This window comes from Bubalus bubalis, chromosome 4 (assembly GCF_019923935.1).
Source record: "Bubalus bubalis isolate 160015118507 breed Murrah chromosome 4, NDDB_SH_1, whole genome shotgun sequence".
In the NCBI taxonomy this organism is placed as follows: Eukaryota; Metazoa; Chordata; class Mammalia; order Artiodactyla; family Bovidae; genus Bubalus; species Bubalus bubalis.
The window spans coordinates 16,993,474-17,018,303 of record NC_059160.1 but is presented as its reverse complement, the minus strand read 5'-3'; the positions used below and the strand labels follow the sequence as shown (position 1 = coordinate 17,018,303).

Genomic DNA, 24,830 nt, shown 5'->3' with positions numbered 1-24,830 from the left:
CTGAACACAGATTTTTCAGGAGGCAGGTAAGGTGGTCTGGTGGTCCCATCTCTTTAAGAATTTCCCACAGTTTGTTGTGATCCACACAGTCAAAAGGTTTGGCATAGTCAGTGAGGCAGAAATAGATGTGTTTTTTTTTTCTGGAACTCTCTTGCTTTTTCTATGTACCAACGAATTTTGGCAATTTGATCTCTGTTCCTCTGCCTTTTCTAAATCCAGCTTGAACATCTGGAAGTTCATGGTTCACATATTGCTGAAGCCTGGCTTGAAGAATTTTGAGCATTACTTTACTAGAGTGTGAGATAAGTACAATCGTGTGGTAGTTTGAGCATTCTTTGGCGTTGCCTTTCTTTGCGATTGGAATGAAAACTGACCTTTTGCAGTCCAGTGACCACTGCGGAGTTTCCCAAATTTGCTGACATATTGAGTGCAGCACTTTCACAGCATCGTCTTTTAGGACTTAAAAATAGTTCAGCTGGAATTTCATCACCTCCACTAGCTTTGTTCATAGTGATGCTTCCTAAGGCCCACTTAACTTGGGACTCCAAAATGTCTGGCTCTAGGTGAGTAATCACACCACTGTGGTTATCTGGGTCATTAAGTTCTTTTTTGTATAGCTCTTCCATGTATTCTTGTCACATTTTCTTAATATTCTTAATATCTTCTGCTTCTGTTAGGTCCATACCATTTCTTTCCTTTATTGCGCTCATCTTTGCACGAAATGTTCCTTTGGTATCTCTAATTTTCTTGAAGAGATCTCTGTCCTTCCCCTGGAGAAAGGAAAAGCTACCCACTCCAGTATTCTGGCCTGGAGAATTCCATGGACTGTATAGCCCATGGGGTAGCAAAGAGTTGGACATGACTGAGAAACTTTCTCCCTCTAAATATGCTAATATTTATCCATTACTTATACAAGAATCGGGTTTCCAAGATGGCTCAGACAGTAAAAAATCCGCCTGCAATGCGGGAGACCTTGGTTCTATCTGTGGATTGGGAAGATCCCCTGGAGAGGGGCATGGCAACCCACTCCAGTATTCTTGTCTAGAGAATCCCTATGGACAGAGGAGCCTGGTCGGCTACAGCCCATAGCATCGCAATGAGGCAGACACAACTGAGTGACTAAACACACATACAAGAATCACTTACTTTTCATTTGGTCCTCTCACTCCCTGGCCCTGTGACTGTACTTGGGCCCTATTTCCTTCTATATCTGGGCCTTTAACATATTAATGATAAAAACTGATCATAAATATCAGAACTAGAATTTAAACTCAGATGCTGGAATAGGACCAGGATCTGCTGATTCACTTAGGGTTGATTCTCTACTCCCTCTGAGCCCAGACTCACCATTCCTTACCCAGTTATGGAGTCCACACCATCATCAGAAACCACTGGCCAGACACCTAGAACACAGGACGTGCTTCCTGGGGTCCAGTATCCCTCCCACCGGATGACACAGGGATTTGTTTAGTGAACCAGGTACACACGGTCTCACCTGAGGATGGAGCTCTCACAGGTAAGACACTCTTGAAGGCTCCAGACCGTGTTATAGGGAAGGGTGGGCTGGAAAGTGAGGCGAAAGTATTAGTCTCTCTGCTGCTACTGCTGCTGCTAAGTCGCTTCAGTTGTGTCCGGCTCTGTGTGACCCCATAGACAGCAGGCCATCAGGATCCCCTGTCCCTGGGATTCTCCAGGCAAGAACACTGGAGTGGGTTGCCATTTCCTTCTCCAATGCATGAAAGTGAAAAGTGTAAGTGAAGTCGCTCAGTCATGTCCAACTCTTCGCGACCCCATGGACTGCAGCCTACCAGGCTCCTCCATCCATGGGATTCTCCAGGCAAGAGTACTGGAGTGGGGTGCCAAGTTGTGTCTAACTCTTTGCCACCCCATGGACTGTAGCCCGCCAGTTTGCCCTGTCCATGGAATTCTCCAGGCAAGAATACTGGAGTATTCTTCTGCAGGGGATCTTCCCTAAACATGGAGGAGTTAATAGGGCTGGCATGTGGTGCCCACAACTCCCTGTACCCCAGAGCTGGGGGTGCAGGGTCAGCATGGACCAACACACCCTCGGATGAAGGTGCATCTTCTCTGATACATAAGGAAATATCTGTGTCCAATCTCATCACAGATTTGAAGAAAGAAAGTTTTAGGGAGGACTGCAACTGGCTGTGTCCACAATGAACTTGAGAGAGTGCAGTGCAGGGGTCAGGAGAACAGACTCAGGAGTCAGTCTGCCCTGTCCTAATTCACAGCTCAGCCACATACCATGCATGCAACCTTGAACAGGGTTCTTGTATTCTCTCTATGTAGTGGTTTCCTCTACAAATGGAGGGTTTATTTGGGCCTAGATGACAGAATTTTGGTGAGGGTTAAATGAGTTGGCATTAGTAGTGATATTATAACCACTAGTTAGCAGTAGGACATAGTAGTGGTACAGAAACATTATTAGGGCATCTTTCTCTATCCCTTCCTGGGAATCACAGGCACTCTAGAACAGGAATTCAATTCTGTTACCTGGAGTCTGGGCTTCCCTGATAGCTCAGTGGTAAAGAATCCACCTGCAATGCAGGAGAACCTGGTTCAATCCTTGGGTTGGGAAGATCCCCTGGAAGATCCCCTGGAGAAGGGAAAGGCTACCCCCTCCAGTAATCTGGCCTAGAGAATTCCATGGACTGTATAGTTCATGGGGTCGCAAAGAGTTGGACACGACTGAGCAACTTTCACTTTTTCACCTAGAGCCTTGACTGGAGCTGTCAGAAATCTCCCAGAAACCACATATTGTGATGGTAATTGGTGCCAATCAGAGTTGTGAGTCTTCCACACTTCACCCCTTCTCTCTGTGCCCCATTCTACTGCTCATGGACCTGACCTTACCATCATGAATTAAATTGTTTCTTTGCTAATTTTACTTTATAAGCTGGAATCTACTCGGTAAAAGTCTAATTCACTCTGTATCCCCAATTCCTGTTAATTAAAAATGTCAAACTATGTCTAATGAATAAATGAATGAAAGAATGAATGAATGGTACTCTGGTAGACCTTTTACACAAATCATTCCTATCAAAAAGAACTGTTTTTCTTTGAAAACATAATTCAACTTGTTGTGCGAACTTAACAACACAACGCAAGTTGCATCCTTTGTTGTAAAGGTATTTCAAAACTATTAAAAGATATGAGCTATGCATGGCTCACAACAATGCCTTTCTGCGGTGAATGCAGTAAATTCCAATATCCAGAAAGAAACACAGCCCATTTCCAGAGCAGGGCTGAGATGGCCAGTTCTAAAAATGAATAGATGCTGTAACTTTCCTTGTATCTGAAGATACAGAAGAAAAACCACAGCTTACTGACAGTGAAGATCATGAAGTCTTGTGCTCTGATCTTAATCAGATATGACGGGGTGGGCAGGATGTTGATATATTTATCATTTGGCACGTTTTCAGTGAAGGCAACATATGACTGTAACAGGAAGAAAATTTTGTAATAAAAAAGTTCAGCAGATTCTATAGTGAATTAGAAGTGCTGAAGTAAATAACAAAAAGAATTCCCTTCTTTCACTTAGGCTAACTGTTTGGCCTTATGGATTGTAAAACAATTCAGCACGTTACAGCAGCATTATAATGTAGCATTATTATTCCCAAATTACACATTAGAAAATGGAGGTTTAAGAGGCTAAGTTCATCTGTTTTCTGAGGAAGATAATAATTAACCATCCTTGCACAAGTGACATTTCCTCAGGACCAATCAGAGTGACTAAAATAGAAAATAGTTTTGACTTAAAATTTATCTATACAACATTACGGAATTGGCAGGTGGTCCAGTGGTTAGGACCCCATACTTTTACTGCTGAGGGTCTGGGTTGACACTCCAAAGCACTGGATACTCACCTCATCATCTGTGTTTCTTGCATGAATATTACAGGGTTTAGTAAAGGCCCCTTTATCAATGACCACTTAATCACAAGGGCATGAAGGAAGGCGCAAGGTCATGAGCTTGCTGAGGCCCAGCCCATCATCCTTGTTCAGCACTTTCCAGTCTATGATCAGCAACAGCTAACAAAGTGCTTGGCACTGAATTGGCCTCATTCATTTCTTCACAAGCCCAGCTTCTGATGCCCAGAAACCAGAACAGATCAAAGCTACTAAATCAAAGACAGGCTGATTCCATATGGAAAGCATGCAGACCAAGGATGCTTCCCCACTGCCACTGGAGAGTAAGAAACTCCTTGGTCCCAGACACCATCTTGGGAGGAGAAACAGTGAAGATATCTGTTGAAAAACCAATTTTGTCAGGGAACCTAGAATCAGTGAGATAATTATTACTGAATTAAGTTGAAGGACACATTTTAAATGAGAGAGTCTGTTAATTTTATTGAAATTTTTTAATTACACAAATACCTCTTATAGGTGAGCAAGATTAAATCAATTATAAAAAACAGAAAATACTACATTTATGCGTACGTAAATTCTGAAGGACACATTTTCAAGTCCGCTACAAATAGCTGCTTCTAAATCTTCATATGTTTTTAAATGCACAGAGCCATCACCTCTGTGAAGCTCTTTCTGATCATTCTAGCTCAAAATTACTGCTGTGTCTATTTAGTCTATAAAAACTTGCTTACTATCTCCACAGTGGGAACTTCTTGAGAGCAAGTACTGTGTCTTATTCTTCAATGTCTCTTTAAGGCCAAATAAACACTCATAGTAACAGCTTAAGAAATACTGGATAATTAAAGAAATGAATGCAAGAACAAAGACTGAAAATAACCCTGCAGTTAGTGAAAACTGTGGGAGAAGAGGGAGACAGTGGAGACCCAGATGTGACTAATCCCACTCGGCACAGACTGAAGTGGAGTAAGGAGTCAGAAACACACCAGATGAAGCAATTCAACAGACAATGCCTTCAAATCCCACAAGGGGTGGACCAGATCACGTTCGATCTCTGCACAAAGCTGTACCTCAGAAGCTTCTCCAAGGCGAGAAAAAACTGACAGCACTGCTCTCAGGAGCTCCACTGAAGGACGTGGATAGACAGTAATACTCGTCAAAGGGCTGTATTTCTAGCCCTCAGTGACTCATTGTGGCCAATGAAACGTGGGTGGTGTCACCTGTGTCACTTCCGAGTGGAACCAGGAAAAGCCCAAGTGTGACTCTAGCCTCTCTCCTTCCTGCCCCAGAGGCTGTGTGTTCCAGATGGTGCAGGTGCAAGAGCCTCACTGACCACAGACATCTGTAGGTTGTGATGAATGTGTGTGTGTGTGTGTTTGTGTGTGTGTTTATGTGAATGAGATTTGGGGATCACTTGTTCCAGCAGCAGAGCAGAATCTATTCTGATGGATACAGAGGAGAAAGACTTGAAAAGAAGACAGAATCTGTCACATGAAGCAGCTACTTTCTTGGATCTCCTCTTCCTTCTGTGTGTTCATCCCAAGCTCCTCCCTCAGGTCTCACCTTGCTTCCCCTGTTGGGCTTGGTTGGTTCCCAGTCACCACGTCTGACTGACCAACAACTAGATCTAAGTCCTGTTTAAGAACACCCACACCTGGTACATCTCCTTTTCCCTTTACATCAGTCAGTGCTGATAGTCAGGCTCACATTTTCTCAGTTTGACTCTTAGCATCCTGACCTTCATTTTTTTTTTTTTATTTTTAAACTTTACATAATTGTATTAGTTTTGCCAAATATCAAAATGAATCCGCCACAGGTATACATATGTTCCCCACCCTGAACCCTCCTCCCTCCTCCCTCTCCATACCATCCCTCTGGGTTGTCCCACTGCACTAAACAGCTCTCTTTTCCTCTGAGTTAGTTAATTGTTGATCTTATTCTTATCCTTCCACCAATACTGTACTAATGAAAAGGCAGCATTTGCTCTCTGAACCTCTTCAGTTTCTTTTTTTAAATATAAATTTATTTATTTTAATTGGAGGTTAATTACTTTACAATATTGTATTGGTTTTGCCATACATCCACATGAATCCGCCACAGGTATACACGTGTTCCCCATCCTGAACCCCCCTCCCCCCTCCCTGCCCGTACTATCGCTCTGGGTCATCCCAGTGCACCAGCCCCAAGCATCCAGTATCATGCGTTGAACCTGGACTGGCAATTCATTTCATATATGATATTATACATGTTTCAATGTCATTCTCCTTGATTTCCAGAACAAATATGATTCCTGGATTTAGTGCTCATGCACTAAATTAATTAACTTCTTCACCTTTGGGTAAGAAATAATCTTACTGAATTGCTTCTTTTCCTCAACCCAAGAAAATGGCTCATTGAAAACCTATGTCCTTGTGAGCACAGTGCTAGGGAGCCCTCCCCTGCCTCCAGGCCTTGGAAGGGGCTGGTGCAGTGAGAGGCCCTAAAGGTGAAGCCTCATTAGCTTCATGATTAATCCACCTCGGCTCACAGTTGATGTACTAACTCCTGAGCTATTCATTTCTTGTGGGTGGTCACTCTTAAACCCAAGGTTAGTGCCACTGGGGTGGCACTCAGGATTCAAAGGCTGAATGGTTGTTCAGACTTGAACTCTATGAACTGATGCTCTGTAGCACATGGGGCTTTGGTGCAGCTGAGTCCAGCCTGCAGACCAGCCTAAGAACACTAGAAACACAGCAAAATGCATTCCTCCTTTAACATCTAAAAGTCTGTGAACAGATTCTCTTTTCCTTCCCCATCTGGGCATGCTAACCAAGGCCTCTGCCAGGGCCCAGAATTGGAGTGAGGCCTGTACTTGTGTATAAGCTCTGCATTTCCAGTCTCTGTAACTTAACAGATGCTCAACTAATGTTTACTGAATGACTGAATGGCACTGTGCCAGACATTTAAAAGAAATTATGACAAATATAAAGAACTGTTTTTGAAGACATCACTTAACTAACTGATATTTTTGTTTTAAAGGCAAATGTTTTCAGCAATTACCAAGGCAAAATTTGATTTTCAAGAAGAAGGAGCTTATCATCAACAGACATGTCACAACAAACGGTGCAAATCTCTATCTCTAAGGATACACAAGACAAACCACAACGTACTAACATGTGGCTTCTTATTAAGTCTTAATCAGAACCAACAGAGGAGAAAGCCTATTTGTATGATTTATCATTTGGCAGTTTTTCAATAAAACCACACAAGAATATCACAGGAAGAAAACTTGCAATTAAAAAAGTACAGCTGCACTGTCTGTCTGACATAAGGAATGATATGACCTGCAGAAAAAGTTCTTTGGCTTAAAAAAAAAAAAAAAGCCCAATTAGTCTTTCATGTTGTGTAAGGAAAGTCCTCTTGTGCTGATCTAGAAGGATGCTTTAAGAGACCAGGACAACTCAACTGTTCTGCACAACAGTTAGAACTGTGAACTGATAATTTTGGATAATGTCACTCTTTGATTCTCTTCTCTTTACTTTTTGTGAATCTACTGTAGATTTTTACATTTTTGTTGGCATGAGGCTCACATGAAACATCTTATACATACAACTGGTGGCTCAAAAGGTGAAGAGTCTGCTTGCAATGCAGGAGACTCAGGTTTGATCCCTGGGTTGGGAAGAGCCCCTGGAGAAGGAAATGGAAACCCACTCCAGTATTCTTGCCTAGAGAATTCATGGACAGGGGAGCCTGGCAGGCTACAGTCCATGGGGTCGAAAAAGTTGGACACGACTGAGCAAGAAAAACGTACATAGACACTGTCTATATAATACTCATCTGATAACAAATTAATTTCAATCACATACTAAAGTTCTACATTTTTATCCCCTCCTATATTTTCTGTATTTGATGTCAGAATTTCCCTTTCTTTATATCCAATAACAAAATATTTGACTAGAGCTAATTGGTTAGCACACTACCATATTACAGTGTGAGAGTATTCTGAATTGGATTACATATTTAGGTTTACAAGTGTGTTGTATATTTTCACTTCTTTCACATAATAATTAACATTCTTCATTTAGCTTGAAAAACTTCCCCTCAGCAATCTTGTAAGGCAAACCTGTGTTGGTGAGGTCCCTCAACTGTTGTTTGTTTGGGAACGTCTTTATCTCGTCTTCATTTCTGAAAGACAACCTTCCTGAGAAAAGTATTCTTGGCTGGCAGGTTTACTTTCATCAGTTTGAATATATCATCCCTTTCTCTCCTGGCTTGACAGGTTTTCTCTCAAAAGTCCACTGATATTCTTAAGGGAATTTCTCTTTTGTGAGCATTTGCTTTTCTCTTGATGCTTCTAAAATTCTCTCGCTGTGTATTGGAGACGATAATTTTGAATGAACTCTGAGGGGTGACCTATTAGCTACATGAACTTGGATGTTTACATCTCATCAGATGTGGAACTTATCTGCTATCATTTCTTTAAGTACAGTCTCTGTCCCTTTCTCCCTCTCTTCTGCTTCTGGGACTCCAATAATGTGCAGGTTGTTTCTGTGAATGTTATCCCATTGTTCACACAGGTTCTTTCACACTTTTTTGTTCTTTTTTGTCCTTTGTCCCCTGGCCGGGTAATTCAATTGTCTTGTCTTCGGCCTTACAGAGTCTTCTGCTGTTTCTGATGCTCTCTGTAGCATTTTTCATTTTGCTGCATTTCATTTACTGCAATCTTAAGCAACAGAATTTCTGTTTGGTTCATTTGTCTGTTTGGTTCTTTTTTTCTTTTGCCTCACTGCACAGCTTGAGGGATAGCAGTTCCCTGATCAGGATTGAATCCACCCACAGTAGTAAATGCATAGAATCCCAACCACTAAGCCATCAGTAAACTCCCTGTTTACTTCCTTTTTTATGATTTCTACCTCTGTTTAAAAAAAATCTGAATTTATTCTGTGGAGCAACTCAGCCTGTGCACAACAAATACTGAACCCACGTTCTTGGACCCTTCAGCCACAAATATGAGCTCGCATTCTGCAACTACTGAAACCTGCTTGTCTAGAACCTATGCTTCACAACAAGAGAGGCCACTGCATAGTGAAGCCACAAAGAAGAGTAGCCCCTGCTTGCCACAACTAGAGAATGCTGGTGGCAGCAACAAAGATTGAGTGCAACCAAAAATTAAAACAATGACAAAAATTATAATAAATACTTTTAAAAAATCTTATTTTGTTCACATATTCTCTTCCTGAATTTGTGTATTTGTGTTTTCTTGGAGTTCACTGAACTTCTTGTTGGATATGCTTTATTTCTTTCATCAAATGTCATTTATTTCATCTTTTCTCAATGGTGAATGGCCATGTGAGCTTCACTGGCAGAAGTCCTGGGCATCTTCCCATCCCCAAGCACAGCCTAGAACTACCAGGACTGAAGGCATGAGTGTAGATCAGCACTCTGGATCGTGCATCAACCAAGTAACTGGGTGGGTTCAGCTCACATCCAGGCCACCACTCTCAGGTCTTATGTTAGATCAGCAGCTTCTCCACATGTCCACAATGGAATGGGGGCTGGGTGGGTGGGTAAATGTAATCTTGACTTAGGCACTCCTACATGACAGCTCTCTCTACCCTCAAGAATCACAGCAGGATCATGTAGCCAGATTAAAACAATCTTGAAACAATATGTTTTCAGAGAAGCCCATTAGTCTGAAATTCTTCCTTTAAGAGTTTAGTCATATTAGACCCCTCCATCCACATCTTTGAAACAAGTAGACAAAGGTTCCTGATCATTCTGTCTACATCCCTTCCTCTAGATCGCATCTACTTAGGTCTTTCTTACCCTCTTGTCCAACCTGGATGCAGGGTATGGGTGAGCACCAATATGCCCTCCATCAACTTGAAGAGATATATAAGCTGATATAATTCACTTACAAGAGAGATAAATGGAGAGACAACAAATAGCAATGTCCTGAAGAAATAGTAGGAAGTGATGGAGAGGAAAGAATGGATTGATAAGGATTCGATAACCAATTAGACATGGGAGAAGAGCAAGGAGGAGTCTGCATCAGCTTGAGGAATAAACAGATAAAGTAACCTAGGGAATTAGAGATGAAAAAGGAAGAGATAGTTGTGCAGAGTTACATTTTTAATTGGCCTGTGAAAATTTAGTCAGGATAAGGAAAGTTGTATCCATTCTCTCCCACCAGCCAAGTAACTTTTCCCTCTTTGAATCTAACACCCAACTCTGGTGCTCCAAAACAGGTTAAAAACAGGTGATGTGACATCTTAGGAAAGATACAGGATTAGTTTTTTTCCACTAGTTTGTGAAATGAAATTATCTCCTGCCATATCAATAAACAAGAAATGTCACAACCATCAGTGATTTCTGGCCTCCAGTTGTGAATGAGGGCTCCCAAAGCATCCAGGGGATGCTGCCACCCCCCATGGTGATTGCTGAGGAGCGGGGGGAAAGCAAGAAGCAGCCATCTGCTGCTCCTTAAGGTGGACAGGGAAACAGGGTTGGCCCCAGATAACTGAGCTGCATATGAAAGAATTGAATTCAGTGAGTCCAGAGGCTTGCATCTTCCCATACACAGAATACTAAATTCCTTAACTTGGTACCTGATCTTTGATCTTTAGACTGCCTGCTCCCTTTGTTGCAAACTCATGTATAGCCTGACTTGCCTTTCTGCCTTTTTGGAGCAGTTTACTCAGAGTTACTGAGATGCTGTCTCCAGGGCCTGGAGTCCTAAACATTCCCACCAAATAAAATAACACTACTTTCAGGTTCTGACTATAGTTTTTGGTTGAGAAGTTCATCTTGCTAGAAAAGAGGGTGTGAATGTGGACCAAGTTTAGACTCTTTTTCTAAGTAAGAGTGACCTGGAGAATTTGTGATCCCAGGCAAAGTCATGACCTCATTAGCTTTTGAAGTTTGCAAAAAAACAGGGCAGTGCACTCATCGTGTATTTCCTTTGAGGAAAATGGTGTTTGAGGGCCAATCATCTAAAAGCGTCTGACATGGAACTTGCTAAATAACCAGCAAAGCAAAAAAGTTACTTTATTCAGAATATTTCATTTTGAGCAATTTTCATGTAACACAATTACAGGCCAGCATTACTCTATTGAAATACAGGCAATTAGAATATTTGAGGCTTCGTCTCATATTTAATACAACATCACGAGAAAGTCACTGTGGATATTCCCTGGACACTGAGTTCAACATCATCATACTCAGGGTCCCCTTTCTCCCCCTGGAGCAGCCAGGGCCTCTCTTCTCCTTCCCCAGGATTAGCTTCTTCTCTAGAGACATTTAGAGAAGAGCCTGAAAGAGGAAAGAGAAGTATGATTAGAACTGAGACAAGGGGACCAGACAGTGTGGTGGAAGCAAGTTAAGCATGTGGTGATGACAAAGCATCCCTGGGACCCAGGGGTGGGCGGGAGGCTCAGGCTATTTCATATCAGTTACAGTGAGGATGGACCAAGGCTATCCTCTCAGATCCAGTCCATGTAGTCTCTGGAGCCTCAGTTCATGTGGAAACCCTGCATCACAGGAGACCTGTGCTCACACAGGAGCTCTAGGAAGACCTGCCTCCACACTACACAATCAGCAAGGAGATGCCCAGGAATGGTAAGAATCATAACAATGAATTTAAATGCTCTTCTCTCACAACAGACAGATGTGAAATCACAATGAGAGAGAGAGTGGAGAAAGGAAAACCTGAGTTCCTCACTCACAAATCAGCTCTGCTCTTGGTTGACTTGACTCCTGTTCCCAAATGTCCACAAATACTATCACAGGTGCATCCACAGAGGCCCCTCCAGAGGGACCACATGGGCCCTCAGATGGAGAAATGTTCTTTTCCAGAGAATGAGTGTCTTCTCTCAGCTACTGAACCGTTTGGAGCAAATTAGACTTTCAGTTCAGTTCAGTCACTCAGTCATGTCCGACTCTTTGGGACCCCATGAACTGCAGCACACCAGGCCTCCCTGTCCATCATCAATTCCTGGAGTTTACTCAAACTCATGTCCATCGAGTCGGTGATGCCATCCAGCCATCTCATCCTCTGTCATCCCCTTCTCCTCCTGCCCCCAATCCATCTCAGCATCAGAGTCTTTTCCAATGAGTCAACTCTTCGCATGAGGTGGCCAAAGTATTGGAGTTTCAGCTTTAGCATCATTCCTTCCAAAGAACACCCAGGACTGATCTCCTTTAGAATGGACTGGTTGGATCTCCTTGCAGTCCAAGGGACCCTCAAGAGTCTTCTCCAACATCACAGTTCAAAAGCATCAATTCTTCAGCGCTCAGCTTTCTTCACAGTCCAACTCTCACATCCATACATGACTACTGGCAAAACCATAGCCTTGACTAGATGAACCTTTGTTGGCAAAGTAATGTCTCCACTTTTGAATATGCTATCTAGGTTGGTCATAACTTTCCTTCCAAGGAGTAAGTGTCTTTTAATTTCATGGCTGCAGTCACCATCTGCAGTGATTTTGGAGCCCCAAAAAATAAAGTCTGACACTGTTTCCACTGTTTCCCCATCTATTTCCCATGAAGTGATGGCATGAGATGCCATGATTTTCGTTTTCTGAATGTTGAATTTTAAGCCAACTTTTTCACTCTCTTCTTTCACCTTCATCAAGAGGCTTTTTAGTTCCTCTTCACTTTCTGCCATAAGGGTGGTGTCATCTGCATATCTGAGGTTATTGATATTTCTCCAGGCAATCTTGATTCCAGCTTGTGCTTCTTCCAGCCCAGCATTTCTCATGATGTACTCTGCATAGAAGTTAAGTAAGCAGGGTGATGACATACACCCTTGACATACTCCTTTTCCTATTTGGAACTGTTGTTCCATGTCCAGTTCTAAATGTTGCTTCCTGACCTGCATACAAATTTCTCAAGAGGCACGTCAGGTGGTCTGGTATTCCCATCTCTTTCAGAATTTTCACAGTTTATTGTGATCCACACAGTCGACTTTAGCTGGCCTCAAACTGAGTCCATGACCCACCTAATTGGCTTTAAGTTAAGGCCACCGTGTGCCATTGATGCTTTTGAATTGTGGTGTTGGAGAAGACCCTTGAGAGTCCCTTGGATTGCAAGGAGATTCAACCAGTCCATCCTGAAGGAAATCAGTCCTGAATATTCATTGGAAGGACTGATGCTGAAGCTGAAACTCCAATACTTTGGCCACCTGATGCGAAAAGCTGACTCATTGGGAAAGACCCTGATGCTGGGAAAGACTGAAGGCAGGAGGAAAAGGGGACAACAGAGGATGAGATGATTGGATGGCATCACTGACTCAATGGACATGCGTTTGAGTAAACTCTGGGAGTTGGTGATGGACGGGGAGGCCTGGCATGCTGCAGTCCATGGGGTTGCAAAGAGTCCGACACGACCGAGCAACTGAACTGACTGACCGTGTATCATAGATTTGTCATGTTAGTGCTGACATATAAACAGAGCTCATCTTAAATTATCAGAATGACTCACAAATTCAATACTGCAGTACATTTTTAAAAATCTCTAGCTACCTTTCATGTATAAGACAGCACAGAGGTGTTATCAAATATTTGTTCTATTTTTGGATTTTGTAAATATGCTCAATTAATCTGTAAGTTTTCTTCTTCTTTTGGTCACTGAACAATGCTTGTGGGATCTTAGTTGCTTGACCAGCATTTGAACTCAGTTCCTAGCAGTGAAAGCTCAGAGTCCTAACCACTGGATTGTCAGGAAATGCCCTAATCTGTAAATTCTAATGTAATCATATTACATATAAAGTGAAAATTGATGTTGCAGTATAGATACATAAGTGCCAAAAGTAGAGTAATTCCTCACTGCCAAGGAGTATGACAGCATTAAAGACAGCATATGGTTGAGCAGTGAAGTGACACTCAGTCGTGTCCAACTCTTTGTGTCCCTATGGACTACAGCCCACCAGGCTCCTCTGTCCATGGGATTCTCCAGGCAAGAATACTGGAGTGGGTGGCCATTCCCTTCTCCAGGAGATCTTCTCATCCAGTGATCAAACCCAGGTCCCCTGCATGCCAGGCAGATTCTTTACCATCTGAGTCATCAAATGCATGTGATTACCTAAATTTGAAACTCTAGAGAGGCTGGGCCTTGAGGAGCTCAAATAAACCCTTTCCAGGACAGAAAGAAAAGACTGCAAGAGATCAGCTAACACCACTCACGTGTCTGAGAGGACCTCATCTCATATTCCTTCTCTGGGGGCACTTCCTCCTCACTCCCCTGAGAGGCAGGAGGAGCCCCAGGCGCTGGTACCTCTTCAGCATCATCATAATCCTCGCCAGGGGCATCGGTCCTCTGATCTGGGGCTTCTGAAGGCAGAGCAGGAGGCAGATGAAACCACAGTAAGTGGGTGGGTCTGGGAAATACCTAAGATCCCTTCTGACCCAGAGTTTCTGAGCCGCTTAATAGAGGCACCTTGTTTCAAAAGATTTTTTTCTTTAAGACCATGCTTCAGTTTGAAGTGTCCATAAGCCAAAACATGATTTTACACATCTTTCTCAAAGGAATTCTTATACCATTGAGCATTACTAAAGTATTTTGTCAAATTGTGCTTTCCAGATGTTATTTTTTAAAAACATTGTGTGCCTGTTGTAATTCTGGACACAGAGAGCCCAGCCCCAATGTGAGACATCACAGAACAGTCAGAGAAGGGGAAGGACGGACCCCATCTGGACACAAGGGATGCCTCTGGTCCATCAAAGGAAGACTGTTCCCCTTACATCTTGTCTCTGTGAGGGAAACTCTCCTTCCCAAAGCCCAGCTGAGGTGGGTCCATCTCTATTACCTGGAGCGGACCTGGAGTCATTGTCCTCACCATCTGACAGGAAGCCTAAAGTGGAGACAAACATCACACAACACACAGAATGACCCTCCCCACACTCACGGGGCCTGTGTTAAGGCTGGGAAGGGACAGACCTGGCTCCTGCAGTGTAGCCTGGGGGCTCTCAGGGCTCTGAGAGGCCATCCTACCACTTTATAGGAGCTGCCTCTGTTAGTGTGGGGCACGCGTTGGGTCTGAAGACATTGAGAAGACCCACACAATCAGTGGGAGGTGACAACCAAAGGTCCCAGGACGGCAGGCAGAGACACCCACCTGGGCTTCCCAGAAGACCCTCCTTCTGAGTCACAAGGTAATCGAGCTCCTCATACACAGCTTCAGCAAGAGCATCTTCATAGCTGGATAAGGCTGAGAGATCCCCTAACAGGTCAGAGAAGCTGCCGCAGACACCCCGATCCAGCCAGCCCACCTTCATCTCCCCAGTGCTTACATGGGGCTTGCCAAGGCCTCGGCTTAACCTCCCACCCCGTGCACCATGTCAGCACCTTCTCCCCTGTCTGACCTGAATCCACAGCTTAGCCCCGAATCTGTCTGATCTCAAAGGAGTGGCCATGACTTATGAGAGTTCACACCCCAGTCCTAAGAATTTCTGTATACTCAGCCCTTAGAGCTCAGCATGGAGCACATAGAGTTCTGCAACTCAGAACAGAGACCTGGCCCAGGTTCCCCTCCTCACACCTGCCCCATCTCCTGCCTCCACACACTCTCCCTGGTCCCCAGTTCCCCCTGCAGCCCACCTCTGCGCTCTGCTCTCCATCTGAGCAGCTGAGTCACTAGGATGATGAGGACCAGGAAGAGAAGGGACCCCAGGATGAGGCAGAGGACCCCAGGCAGGGAGAAGATGCCAGGGAGAGGATTTGAAGTTGCTCTCGTCCCTAGGAGAACAAGGCAAGTGGGTGTGGAGAAGGTCCTGGGCACAGAGAAACCCCCTGTGCCTGCATTTCCAGGGCGCTCCAGACAATGGAGTCCCAGCCTCAGACACAAGTGCACTGACAGTGACTGGGGTCCTCCAGGTCTCGTCCTGAGATGAGTCAACTCCACTCCAGCCAAGGCAGAGCCAGGGATTGTCAGGGAGATGCCCTGCCAAGACAGCTTCTGAGGACCTGGCTCATCCCCTCTCCTTGGGCTTCAGGAGACAGAGTGTCAAACAGTCCTGGGACCTGCACCTCACTGATGAGGAGCAACACTCAGGGGCAGGTGGGAGATCCTTAGAATCTGCACCATGGGAACCAGACTCACTTGGACCCCCGGCATGAGAACCTTCACCTTGGGAACCAAGGCAGGGGATTTCCCAAACATAATGCCCTGGTTTTCCCCCACCAGCCAGGGCTCCTCAGGCTCTTTCCTCTCCTGAGCTGTCAGAGAGCCCACAGAACAGGCCCCCAGTATTTGAGTATTCTCCCCTGCCCATGGATGGACCACAGTACCTGCAGTACTTGGGGCCAATGTTGTCCTTGCACCTGGAAAGAAAAACAGCAGATTGGAGCAGCGTGATTGGCCAGAATGCAGGGCAGCCCATTTTTCCCTCCTGAGCCTGAAATCACCCCTCAGTCTCCACAACATCAGTGTCCAGTCCTCCCAGCTCCCCTCTCCTACATCAGAGCCCCAGCATCAGGACACTCTCTGAACATAAACTCCCCACCACCCCTGGTCCAGCCCACTGCCCCCACGCTGCCCCAGCTCACCCAGGGTGGACCCCAAGCCCCTCACTCACCAGAGCACCTCACACCAGCATCCTCCTCGTGCTTGCAGTCGCTCTGCCCCCAGGGCTCCACAGCACAGTCCCACAGGGAGGACTCCCGGCCCCCGCAGTGCACCTCATCCAGCCAGATGCTCCCATTTCCAGGGCCAAACCCTGCAGCCTGCACGGCTTCCAGGGCCTGGCCACAGCCCAGCTGCTGACACACCACCTCGGCCTCTGCCAGGCTCCAGGAGTCATCGCACACAGTGCCCCAGGAGCCGCTGTGCCAGACCTCCACCCGCCCTGAGCACTCGCTGTCTCCTCCCCTGAGTTGGAGCTTCTCCCTGTCTGAAAAGGCAGCAGCCCCTCCTGTGACTGCCCTGGTGGGAGGGAGCCCCTGGAAGCCACAGGGGAGGGGGCAGGGCTGACGTACCTGTGCAGGGGGCAGCAGTCGGACAGCTCTTGGGTCTTCTTCCTGCAGAGGCAACAATGGGAAGCTATAGTTCAGGGACAGCTGGGGGAGGTCTTGTCCCCAAACATGAGTATCTAAGGTTTTTTGTCACAGTCAGGTGACAAGAGACCACAGAAGTTTCACCATCTACTTGGCTGAGAGGATCAGTGCATGTTATCAGCAGCTGAAATTACTTTATCTAATTAGTTGTTTACCAGAACAACAGCAAAAAAACAGACACAGAGACAAATACAAACATACACCTACATTTTGTAGACTCAACCAAAACCCATCAATTAGATCTGAAAATATGAAATCATACTAATGACATCCTATATGGTTGGGAGTGACACAGAAACAGATGGTAAATCACCTGCACACGAGATGTAGGCTTCCTCCTTTGGAGAGCATGAGTTGTAATTCCAAGGGTCAGAAGGACACTGCCAGAGAGAGGTATCAGTTTTCCGACACTGGATTCCATCTACCCAGTGGGGTCTCGAACCTTCCCTAAGAGCAACAGAAGAGTTGAGACTTCCACTGTCCCCACAGCCGAGCTGTCTGCAGATGATGGACACGGTGATGTCTTCCATGGGGCTGCGGCAGACACTGCCCCAGGTCCCGTTGTAGAAAACTTCCAGCCACCCAGCACACTGCTGGTCCTCGCTCACCATCCTGAGGGCCAGGAACTCTAAGATCAAAAGGGAGGAGACAGGACACAGTGAGCACTCCACTCAGTGCTCTGGGTTTTCCTCTCCCCCAGAAGTTGTGACCATACACCCCTGACCCAGCAGAGGAGATGCCCACTGGGTGACAAGACTGACTTTTACCTCCATTTCACCTGACTTTGTCCATTAATGTCTGTATACCTATTTCTACCACAACAATGTAGATATGAACAGAGAGCAAGACCAACTTGGGCACCTGCAGTGACAGGAGCTGATTCCTGCTTCCTGACAAAACTTCTAAAAGAATGGAAAGTGATGTGGACAGTGAGGTGGTCAACAGAATAACGGACCCCCAGAGATGTCCACAGCCTAATCCCGGAACCTGTGATATGTTACCTTACATTTCAAAAAGGACTTTACAGATGTGATTAATAAGGACCTTGGGATGGAGAGATAAAGCTCAAATATTGAGGATTAACTATGTGAGCTCAGCCTAACACATCTTTAAACTCACTACATTGAGAAATGCATCACTTTTCTCAGTTCCAGTCAAGGGAAATGTGAGTGAGGGAGAACTGTTGGAAGAGGCACTGTTGTTGAAGAAGAAGAATAAAGAGGGCTCTGAGCTAAGAAATGAGGCCACACAGAAACCACAAAAGGCTGGGAAAGGAGTCCTCCCCAGAGACTCCAGGAAGAATGCAGCCCTGTGGACACTGGGATTTGGCCCACGGAGACTCTCTTCAGACTCCTAGCAAACAGAACTGTAGAGGAAAAATCTGAGCTTTCACTATGCCAGGCTCCTCTGTCCATGGGATTCTCAGGCGAGAATAATGGAATGGGTTGTTATCCCCTCCTCCAGGGGATCTTCCTAACCCAGGGACTGAACCCACATCTCTTACATGCCCTGCATTGGCAGGCAGGTTCTTTACAACTAGGGCAACTTGGGAAGCCCAGGATTTCAAGATGTTACTACCACAGGTAACTGCAGAATGAGCCCTGCTTTCAAGTGTTAACTGTAAGAAATGGCTCTGCCAGGAAACACTGGTGAGAAGAAAGAACCAGAATCTCAGCTGATGCAGGAGGAAGTGAAAGCACCTCATCTTCACGTCTGCTGGAAAGACAGGCTCCATGGGAGGAAGCCTCCTACTCTGGTCCTTTCAGCATCTCTCCCTCAGGGCTCAAACCCCTGTCCTCCAGGGCCCCACCCCTCCCCCAAACTGTGGACACTGTGCAGCACGCACCTGAGCAGATGACCCCCGCGTCCTCCTTGTGTCTGCAGTCATGCCGCCCCCAGCCTCGGGAAGGGCACCTCCACACATGGGACTCATTTCCTGTGCAGTTCAGGTCGTCCAGCCAGATGGGCCCTGATCCCGCCCCAAAGTGAGCAAACCTCGTGGCATTGAGGGCTTGTCCACAGCCCAGCTGCCTGCACACCACGCGGGCATCGTCCAGGTCCCAGCCGTCATCACAGATGGTGCCCCAGGAGCCCTGGTCAAAGATCTCCACTCTCCCGGCGCAGTGACCGCCCCCTTCCACCAGGCGGAGCTGTCTGCTGTCTGAGGAGAGAAAAATGGTACAATGGGACGGTGACGGGGTTGTAAAGGGTCTTCTGTTCTGTGGGACCCTCACCTGAGCAGTAGAGGGTGCTCTCCTCTGAGGCTGCAGAGCCTACTGGTTCTGACAGGGAGTCATTGCACTGGGGCAGCGCCTGGGTCTGGTTTCCTGAAGAAACAGCAATGATCAAGGTGTTGGTGATTGAAAAACAGGAAACTGAATTAAACTAAATAATGACAAGCAGTGGGGTCTGAGAAGAAAAATGTAACATAGCAGTTTTTGCAGTTGTTTAGTTGCTCAGTAGTTTCCAACTCTTTTTGACACCATGGACTGTAGTACACCAGGCTCCTCTGTCCATGGAATTCTTGAGGCAAGAATACTGGGATGGGTTGACGTTTCCTCCTGCAGGGGATCTTCCCCAACCAGGAATCAAAATGTCATCTCCTGTATTTCCTGCATTGGCCAGCAGATTCTTTACCACTGAGCCTTTGGGGAAACCCAGGTTAACATAGCCATAAATTTTTCATAACTGTAGTGTTCACCTCTGCTATGAAGAGTTCTGCTTCTGACAGTGCCACAATTTTTGTCTCAAGCACTAAGAATGAGTTAAATAAGTTCTGTCCCTAAAGTGAAAGTGAAGTCACTCAGTCGTGTCCTACTCTTTGCGACCCCGTGGACTGTAGCCCACCAGGCTCCTCCGTCCATGGGATTCTCCAGGCAAGAATACTGGAGTGGGTTGCCATTTCCTTCTCCAGGGGATCTTCCAGACCCAGGGATCAAACCCAGGTCTCCCACGTTGCAGGCAGACGCTTTAACCTCTGAGCCACCAGGGAAGCCCTAAATCTATCTGTCCCTAAATCTATCCCTAAATAGAAGAAGCAAAATAAAACACTTTCTGAAGTATTTCTACAATTTGTCATCTACAGTGTCTGTATTTTAAAAAATATTTATTGAAAATAGATCTCATGAGAAACCAAGAGGAAATGTAGACATTAGAAACAATTCCCCAGGATACTCAGCTACTAGAGTTACTTGACAGAGAATTTAAAGAGCCTTGATTAAGGTGCCCATGGAATTAACTGACAAAATGTGCACCCTGATGGAAAAAAACAAATAATGATAACAACAAAAACAAATAAAAATTCTAGAGCTGAAAAACTTACTAGTTGAAATTAAGAACTAAAGAATGAGCATATTAGCACATTATCTCAGCATAAGGGAGAATCAATAAAGTGGAAGGTCATAGGACAAATAGATCTCTATTTAGAAAGGCAGGCCACATAGTAAGTGTCCCGATTACACTGCTGTATAACAAATTATAAAAACAGCTTCTGAAGCAATAGATATATATATACGTGTGTGTGTGTGTGTGTGTGTGTGTGTGTGTGTGTGTACCCACACTCTTCATTTTCTTAAGCCTTCCTGGGTCAGTAATTTGAGATAGACTCAACTTGGCAGTTGTGTCTTGGGATTTTTCATGTAGTTGCATTTAGATGTCATCTGGGGTTGAAGTCAGCTGAGGACTTGACTGCACTTTGGTTAATAAGGAAATTTCTTGAATTATTTTAGGGATAAAAGGACATCATGACTGCAACCTAATTCAGAAAGACTTTACATATTTATGGAGAAATGGGGCAGGAGGGGGACAGAGAGAGAGAGGAAGATTACAGCAAAATACTAATATTGGGAGATCCAGGTAAACGTCATTTGGAATTTTTATATTATTTTTGCAACTTTCAGGTCTCAAATTAGGTCAAAATAAAAAAATTAAAAGGTGAAAATAAGTCAGAAAGAATTAATTCCTAGGATACTTTCACTAAAAGAAATACAAATAATTTCAAAAAAGTGAAACACCTAGGAGAAAATCTAGTAAAATACGGGCAAAACCTCTGATAGACCTAACTGAAGGGAGGGATATGTCATGTCAATGAATTGGGATGCTCAAACTTCTCAAAGTCAATCATCCTCAAATTTCTGGTAGATTAAATATAATCTCAATCAAAATACATTTATGAAGTTTCTTTTGGTGAAAAATAACAAACTAATTTCAAAAAATGTTTTTAAATGTAAAAGGCCAAGAATGACCAACACAGTTGGCAAGAAAAACAGCATAGTTAGTTAATATAAAGTAACTCTTATTTAACTTATATGCAGAGTACATCATGAGAAACGCTGGGCTGGAAGAAGCATAAGCTGGAATCAAGATTGTCAGGAGAAATATCAATAACCTCAGATATGCAGATGACACCACCCTTATGGCAGAAAGTGAAGAGGAACTAAAAAGCCTCTGGATGAAGGCGAAAGAGGAGAGTGAAAAAGTTGGCTTAAAGTTCAACATTCAGAAAATGAAGATCATGGCATCTAGTCCCATCACTTCATGGGAAATAGATGGGGAAACAGTGGAAACAGTGTCAGAATTTATTTTGGGGGCTCCAAAATCACTGCAGATGGTGACTGCCCCCATGAAATTAAAAGACGCTTACTCCTTGGAAGGAAAGTTATGACTAACCTAGGTAGCATATTCAAAAGTGGAGACATTACTTTGCCAACAAAGGTCCATCTAGTCAAGGCTATGGTTTTTCCAGTGGTCATGTATGGATGTGAGAGTTGGACTGTGAAGAAGGCTGAGCACCGAAGAATTGATGCTTTTGAACTGTGGTGTTGGAGAAGACTCTTGAGAGTCCCTTGGACTGCAAGGAGATTCAACCAGTCCAATCTAAAGGAGATCAGTCCTGGGTGTTCTTTGGAAGGAATGATGCTAAAGCTGAAACTCCAGTACTTTGGCCACCTCATGCAAAGAGTTGACTCATTGGAAAAGACTCTGATTCTGGGAGGTATTGGGGGCAGGAGGAGAAGGGGATAACAGGATGAGATGGCAGGATGGCATCACCAACTCGATGGACATAAGTCTGAGTAAACTCCAGGAGTTGGTGACGGACAGGGAGGCTTGGCGTGCTGTGATTCATGGGATTGCAAAGAGTCGGACACGACTGAGCGACTTGACTGAACTGAACTGAACTGAACTCTTGTGAATTAAAATTACCCAAACTTACTCTAAAATTACAATAATTAAGAAAATATAGTGTTTGCACAAGGATAGACAAATGATACAATGGAATAGAACAGAGAGTCTAAAAAAAGGCTTAGACACACATGCCCTTCTCCTTATGGCAAAGGTGGCACACAGTGGAGACAAAAATCTTTTCAGAAAAAGATTCTGAGTCAATTAGATGTCAGTATGAAATTTGACCCTTATCTTATATAGATATCAATCTCAGAAGGAATATCTAATTATATGCAAGAGAAAAGTAAACTTCTATAAGATACTATTGAAGAATGTTTTTATCATCTTGGAGTCAGCAAAGTTCTTTTCAAAAGGATATAAGAAGTACTAAATATACCAGGAAAAACTAGTAAGTTATATTTCCTTAAGATTAAGAACTTCGCTCATCTAAGGACATGGTACCATTAAGAAAATGAAAATAAAAGACCAAGGATTAAATAAATAGCATAGATTTTCACCCAAAGTCATTGCCATGGTAAGTTGTGGCATCATATTTGTAATAGTCAAGGACAGAAAACAATTCAAATCTCTACCATCAGTCAAATGGATCAGTATATTGTCATGTAATCATTCAAAGAACTACTCTACAGTAGTAAAAATGAATAGTCAGCTGCTATAAATAACATGAGTGAATCCCAAACATAATGTTGAGTCAAAGAAGTCAGACACACAAGAAACATACTGCATGATTTTATATAAAGTTCAAAAATCAATAAAATATCCTATGGTTGTTGTTATTGTTGTTGTCCAACTGCCCAGTCATGCCCAACCTTTGCAACCGCATGGACTGCAGCATGCCAGGCCTCCCTGTCCGTCATCATCTCCTGGAGTTTGTCCAAGTTCATGTTCATTGCATCAGTAATGCCATCCAGCCATCTCATCCTCTGACACCCTCTTCTCCTTCTGCCCTCAATCTTTCCCAGCTTCAGAGACTTTCCCAACGAGTCATCTGTTCACATCAGATGACCGAAATACTGGAACTTCAGCTTCAGCATCAGTCCTTCCAGTGAATATTCTATGGTAGTAGAAGTTAAACTGTTTTCACTGGAGAGGACACAGGACAGAGTTACTGGGAGGCAACAGTGACTCTGTAGTGCCGGGAATGTTCTCTTGGCCTATCTGGGTTGGGGATCATGACTGAGGTCTACACTTATTGCTGGTACATTGTTTTCTATGATTATTTGTAAATAATAATGCTGCTTAAAAATATATTATTCCCCTTCACACTTCTTGCCCTGACCTGAAAAATGAATGAACAATGAGAAGAAGTATATTTCACCATGAAATATCTGATTTTTGAAGTCAGGTTTCCCTCACTTTCTGCTCTTTGGGACATCTCACTCCATGAGTACCAGCAGCCCTTCCCCCCTCTCTTACCTGAGCAGATCACATAGGCTGTGTTGCCATGGGAACAGTCAGAACCACCCAGGGCAGTCACAGGGCACATCCATAAGAAGGACTCAGCCCCCAAGCAGTGAAATCGGACTGTTGAGATCTGATCTCCTCCTTCTACAAAGCGTGGTGCTCTAGGGGTGGAGATGGCAACTCCACAGCCAAGCTGACGACAGACAACATTGGCATTGGCCAGACTCCAGTGGGAGGCACAGAGCACTCTCCATTGTCCAGAAATGTTCATCTCCACCTGCCCCTCACACTGAGAGGAGCCATTTGTCATGAGCCGAGCTTCTGCATACACTGGTAGAAGAAGACAGGATGTCAGCAAAGTCTCATTTTTTAAAAAACCTGAACAGAGTGTGCAAGGAGGTTAAGTCCCGACCTACATCTCACCTGAACAGACAACCTGAGCAACTCCACTGTGGTGACACGTGCCCCCTGGACAGGGCACTCTGGGGCAGGACCAAAGCTTAGGCTCCTCCCCCTCACACCTGAACTCTTCAGCCCAGACCTGGCCATCAGACTCCTTGAAAGGCATGTGTCCCGGGACAGACACAGCCTTGCCACATTCCAGCTCTGCACAGATGACCTGGGCAGTAGGAAGTGTGAAGTTTCCATCAGACACTGGGGTCCAGTCTTCTCCAGAATGCACTTCTACTCGCCCTGAGCAGGATCCTTCTCCTCCAGCCAGACGCACAAATCCTAAGGGGAACAATCAACAGCAGCAACAAACCCTGTGAGTGTTCATAGTCCTTGCTTGGCATTGGAAACAGCACATCATAGGCAAGGATGTGAAAGCATTTCATCTCTAGGAGTGGGGAATGAAGAGAGAATTTGACAGTGTCAGAATTGTATTAGTATTTTCATGAGCAAGTTTATGAAAAGAAAGCCAGAAAAATTTGAAGTCAGTAAGAATGTATATTTTGAGGTTGATTAGGATGAGAATTCCTCATCTAGGGGCCTGGAAACAACAAGACCCAAGGAAACTGCACTGCAGCAGGCATCAGACTTGAGCACAGAGCTGAACTAACCAAGAGTGAAGTAGGTTTATGCAATTCAGTAGTTTAGAGGACTAAGAGCCAGACAAGGTTAGAAGGCCATCTGAGATTTCTGGAGCTAGAATTCTGGCCAGTTTTCAGTTTTCTCTCAGGAGCCAATAATCAAGTCACTGAAGACAGGGAACCTCATAGCGGGATATTTGTTAATTCAGGCTAGACTGTAGACAGACTTATGGCTCACGGGAGGAAAGATAGACATCATACCAAGTCTATAAGTCTATTATGATTTTTGTATATT

The 24,830-nt window shown here is 44.5% G+C and overlaps 2 protein-coding genes across 2 annotated transcripts in view; both read right to left on the bottom strand.

Annotated features, from left to right (window-relative positions):
- LOC102402808 (antigen WC1.1) overlaps nt 1–24,830 on the bottom strand; it is a gene marked incomplete in the record, with an annotated part of 1,152,186 nt that overhangs the window by 978,667 nt on the left and 148,689 nt on the right.
- The window catches only part of LOC112577663 (antigen WC1.1), a 50,844-nt gene continuing 36,912 nt past the window's right edge, over nt 10,899–24,830 (bottom strand). The window contains exons 9-21 of the mRNA XM_044941023.2: nt 23,928–24,236; nt 23,517–23,834; nt 19,151–19,243; nt 18,763–19,077; nt 17,230–17,544; nt 16,839–16,880; nt 16,439–16,753; nt 16,152–16,184; nt 15,462–15,599; nt 14,980–15,072; nt 14,671–14,715; nt 14,048–14,194; nt 10,899–11,177 (exon numbers count right to left, since the gene is read on the bottom strand). Of these exons, the coding sequence (XP_044796958.2) occupies nt 11,032–11,177; nt 14,048–14,194; nt 14,671–14,715; nt 14,980–15,072; nt 15,462–15,599; nt 16,152–16,184; nt 16,439–16,753; nt 16,839–16,880; nt 17,230–17,544; nt 18,763–19,077; nt 19,151–19,243; nt 23,517–23,834; nt 23,928–24,236 (2,309 nt within the window). The 3' untranslated portion in view covers nt 10,899–11,031. The remainder of the gene's footprint in view (nt 11,178–14,047; nt 14,195–14,670; nt 14,716–14,979; nt 15,073–15,461; nt 15,600–16,151; nt 16,185–16,438; nt 16,754–16,838; nt 16,881–17,229; nt 17,545–18,762; nt 19,078–19,150; nt 19,244–23,516; nt 23,835–23,927; nt 24,237–24,830) is intronic.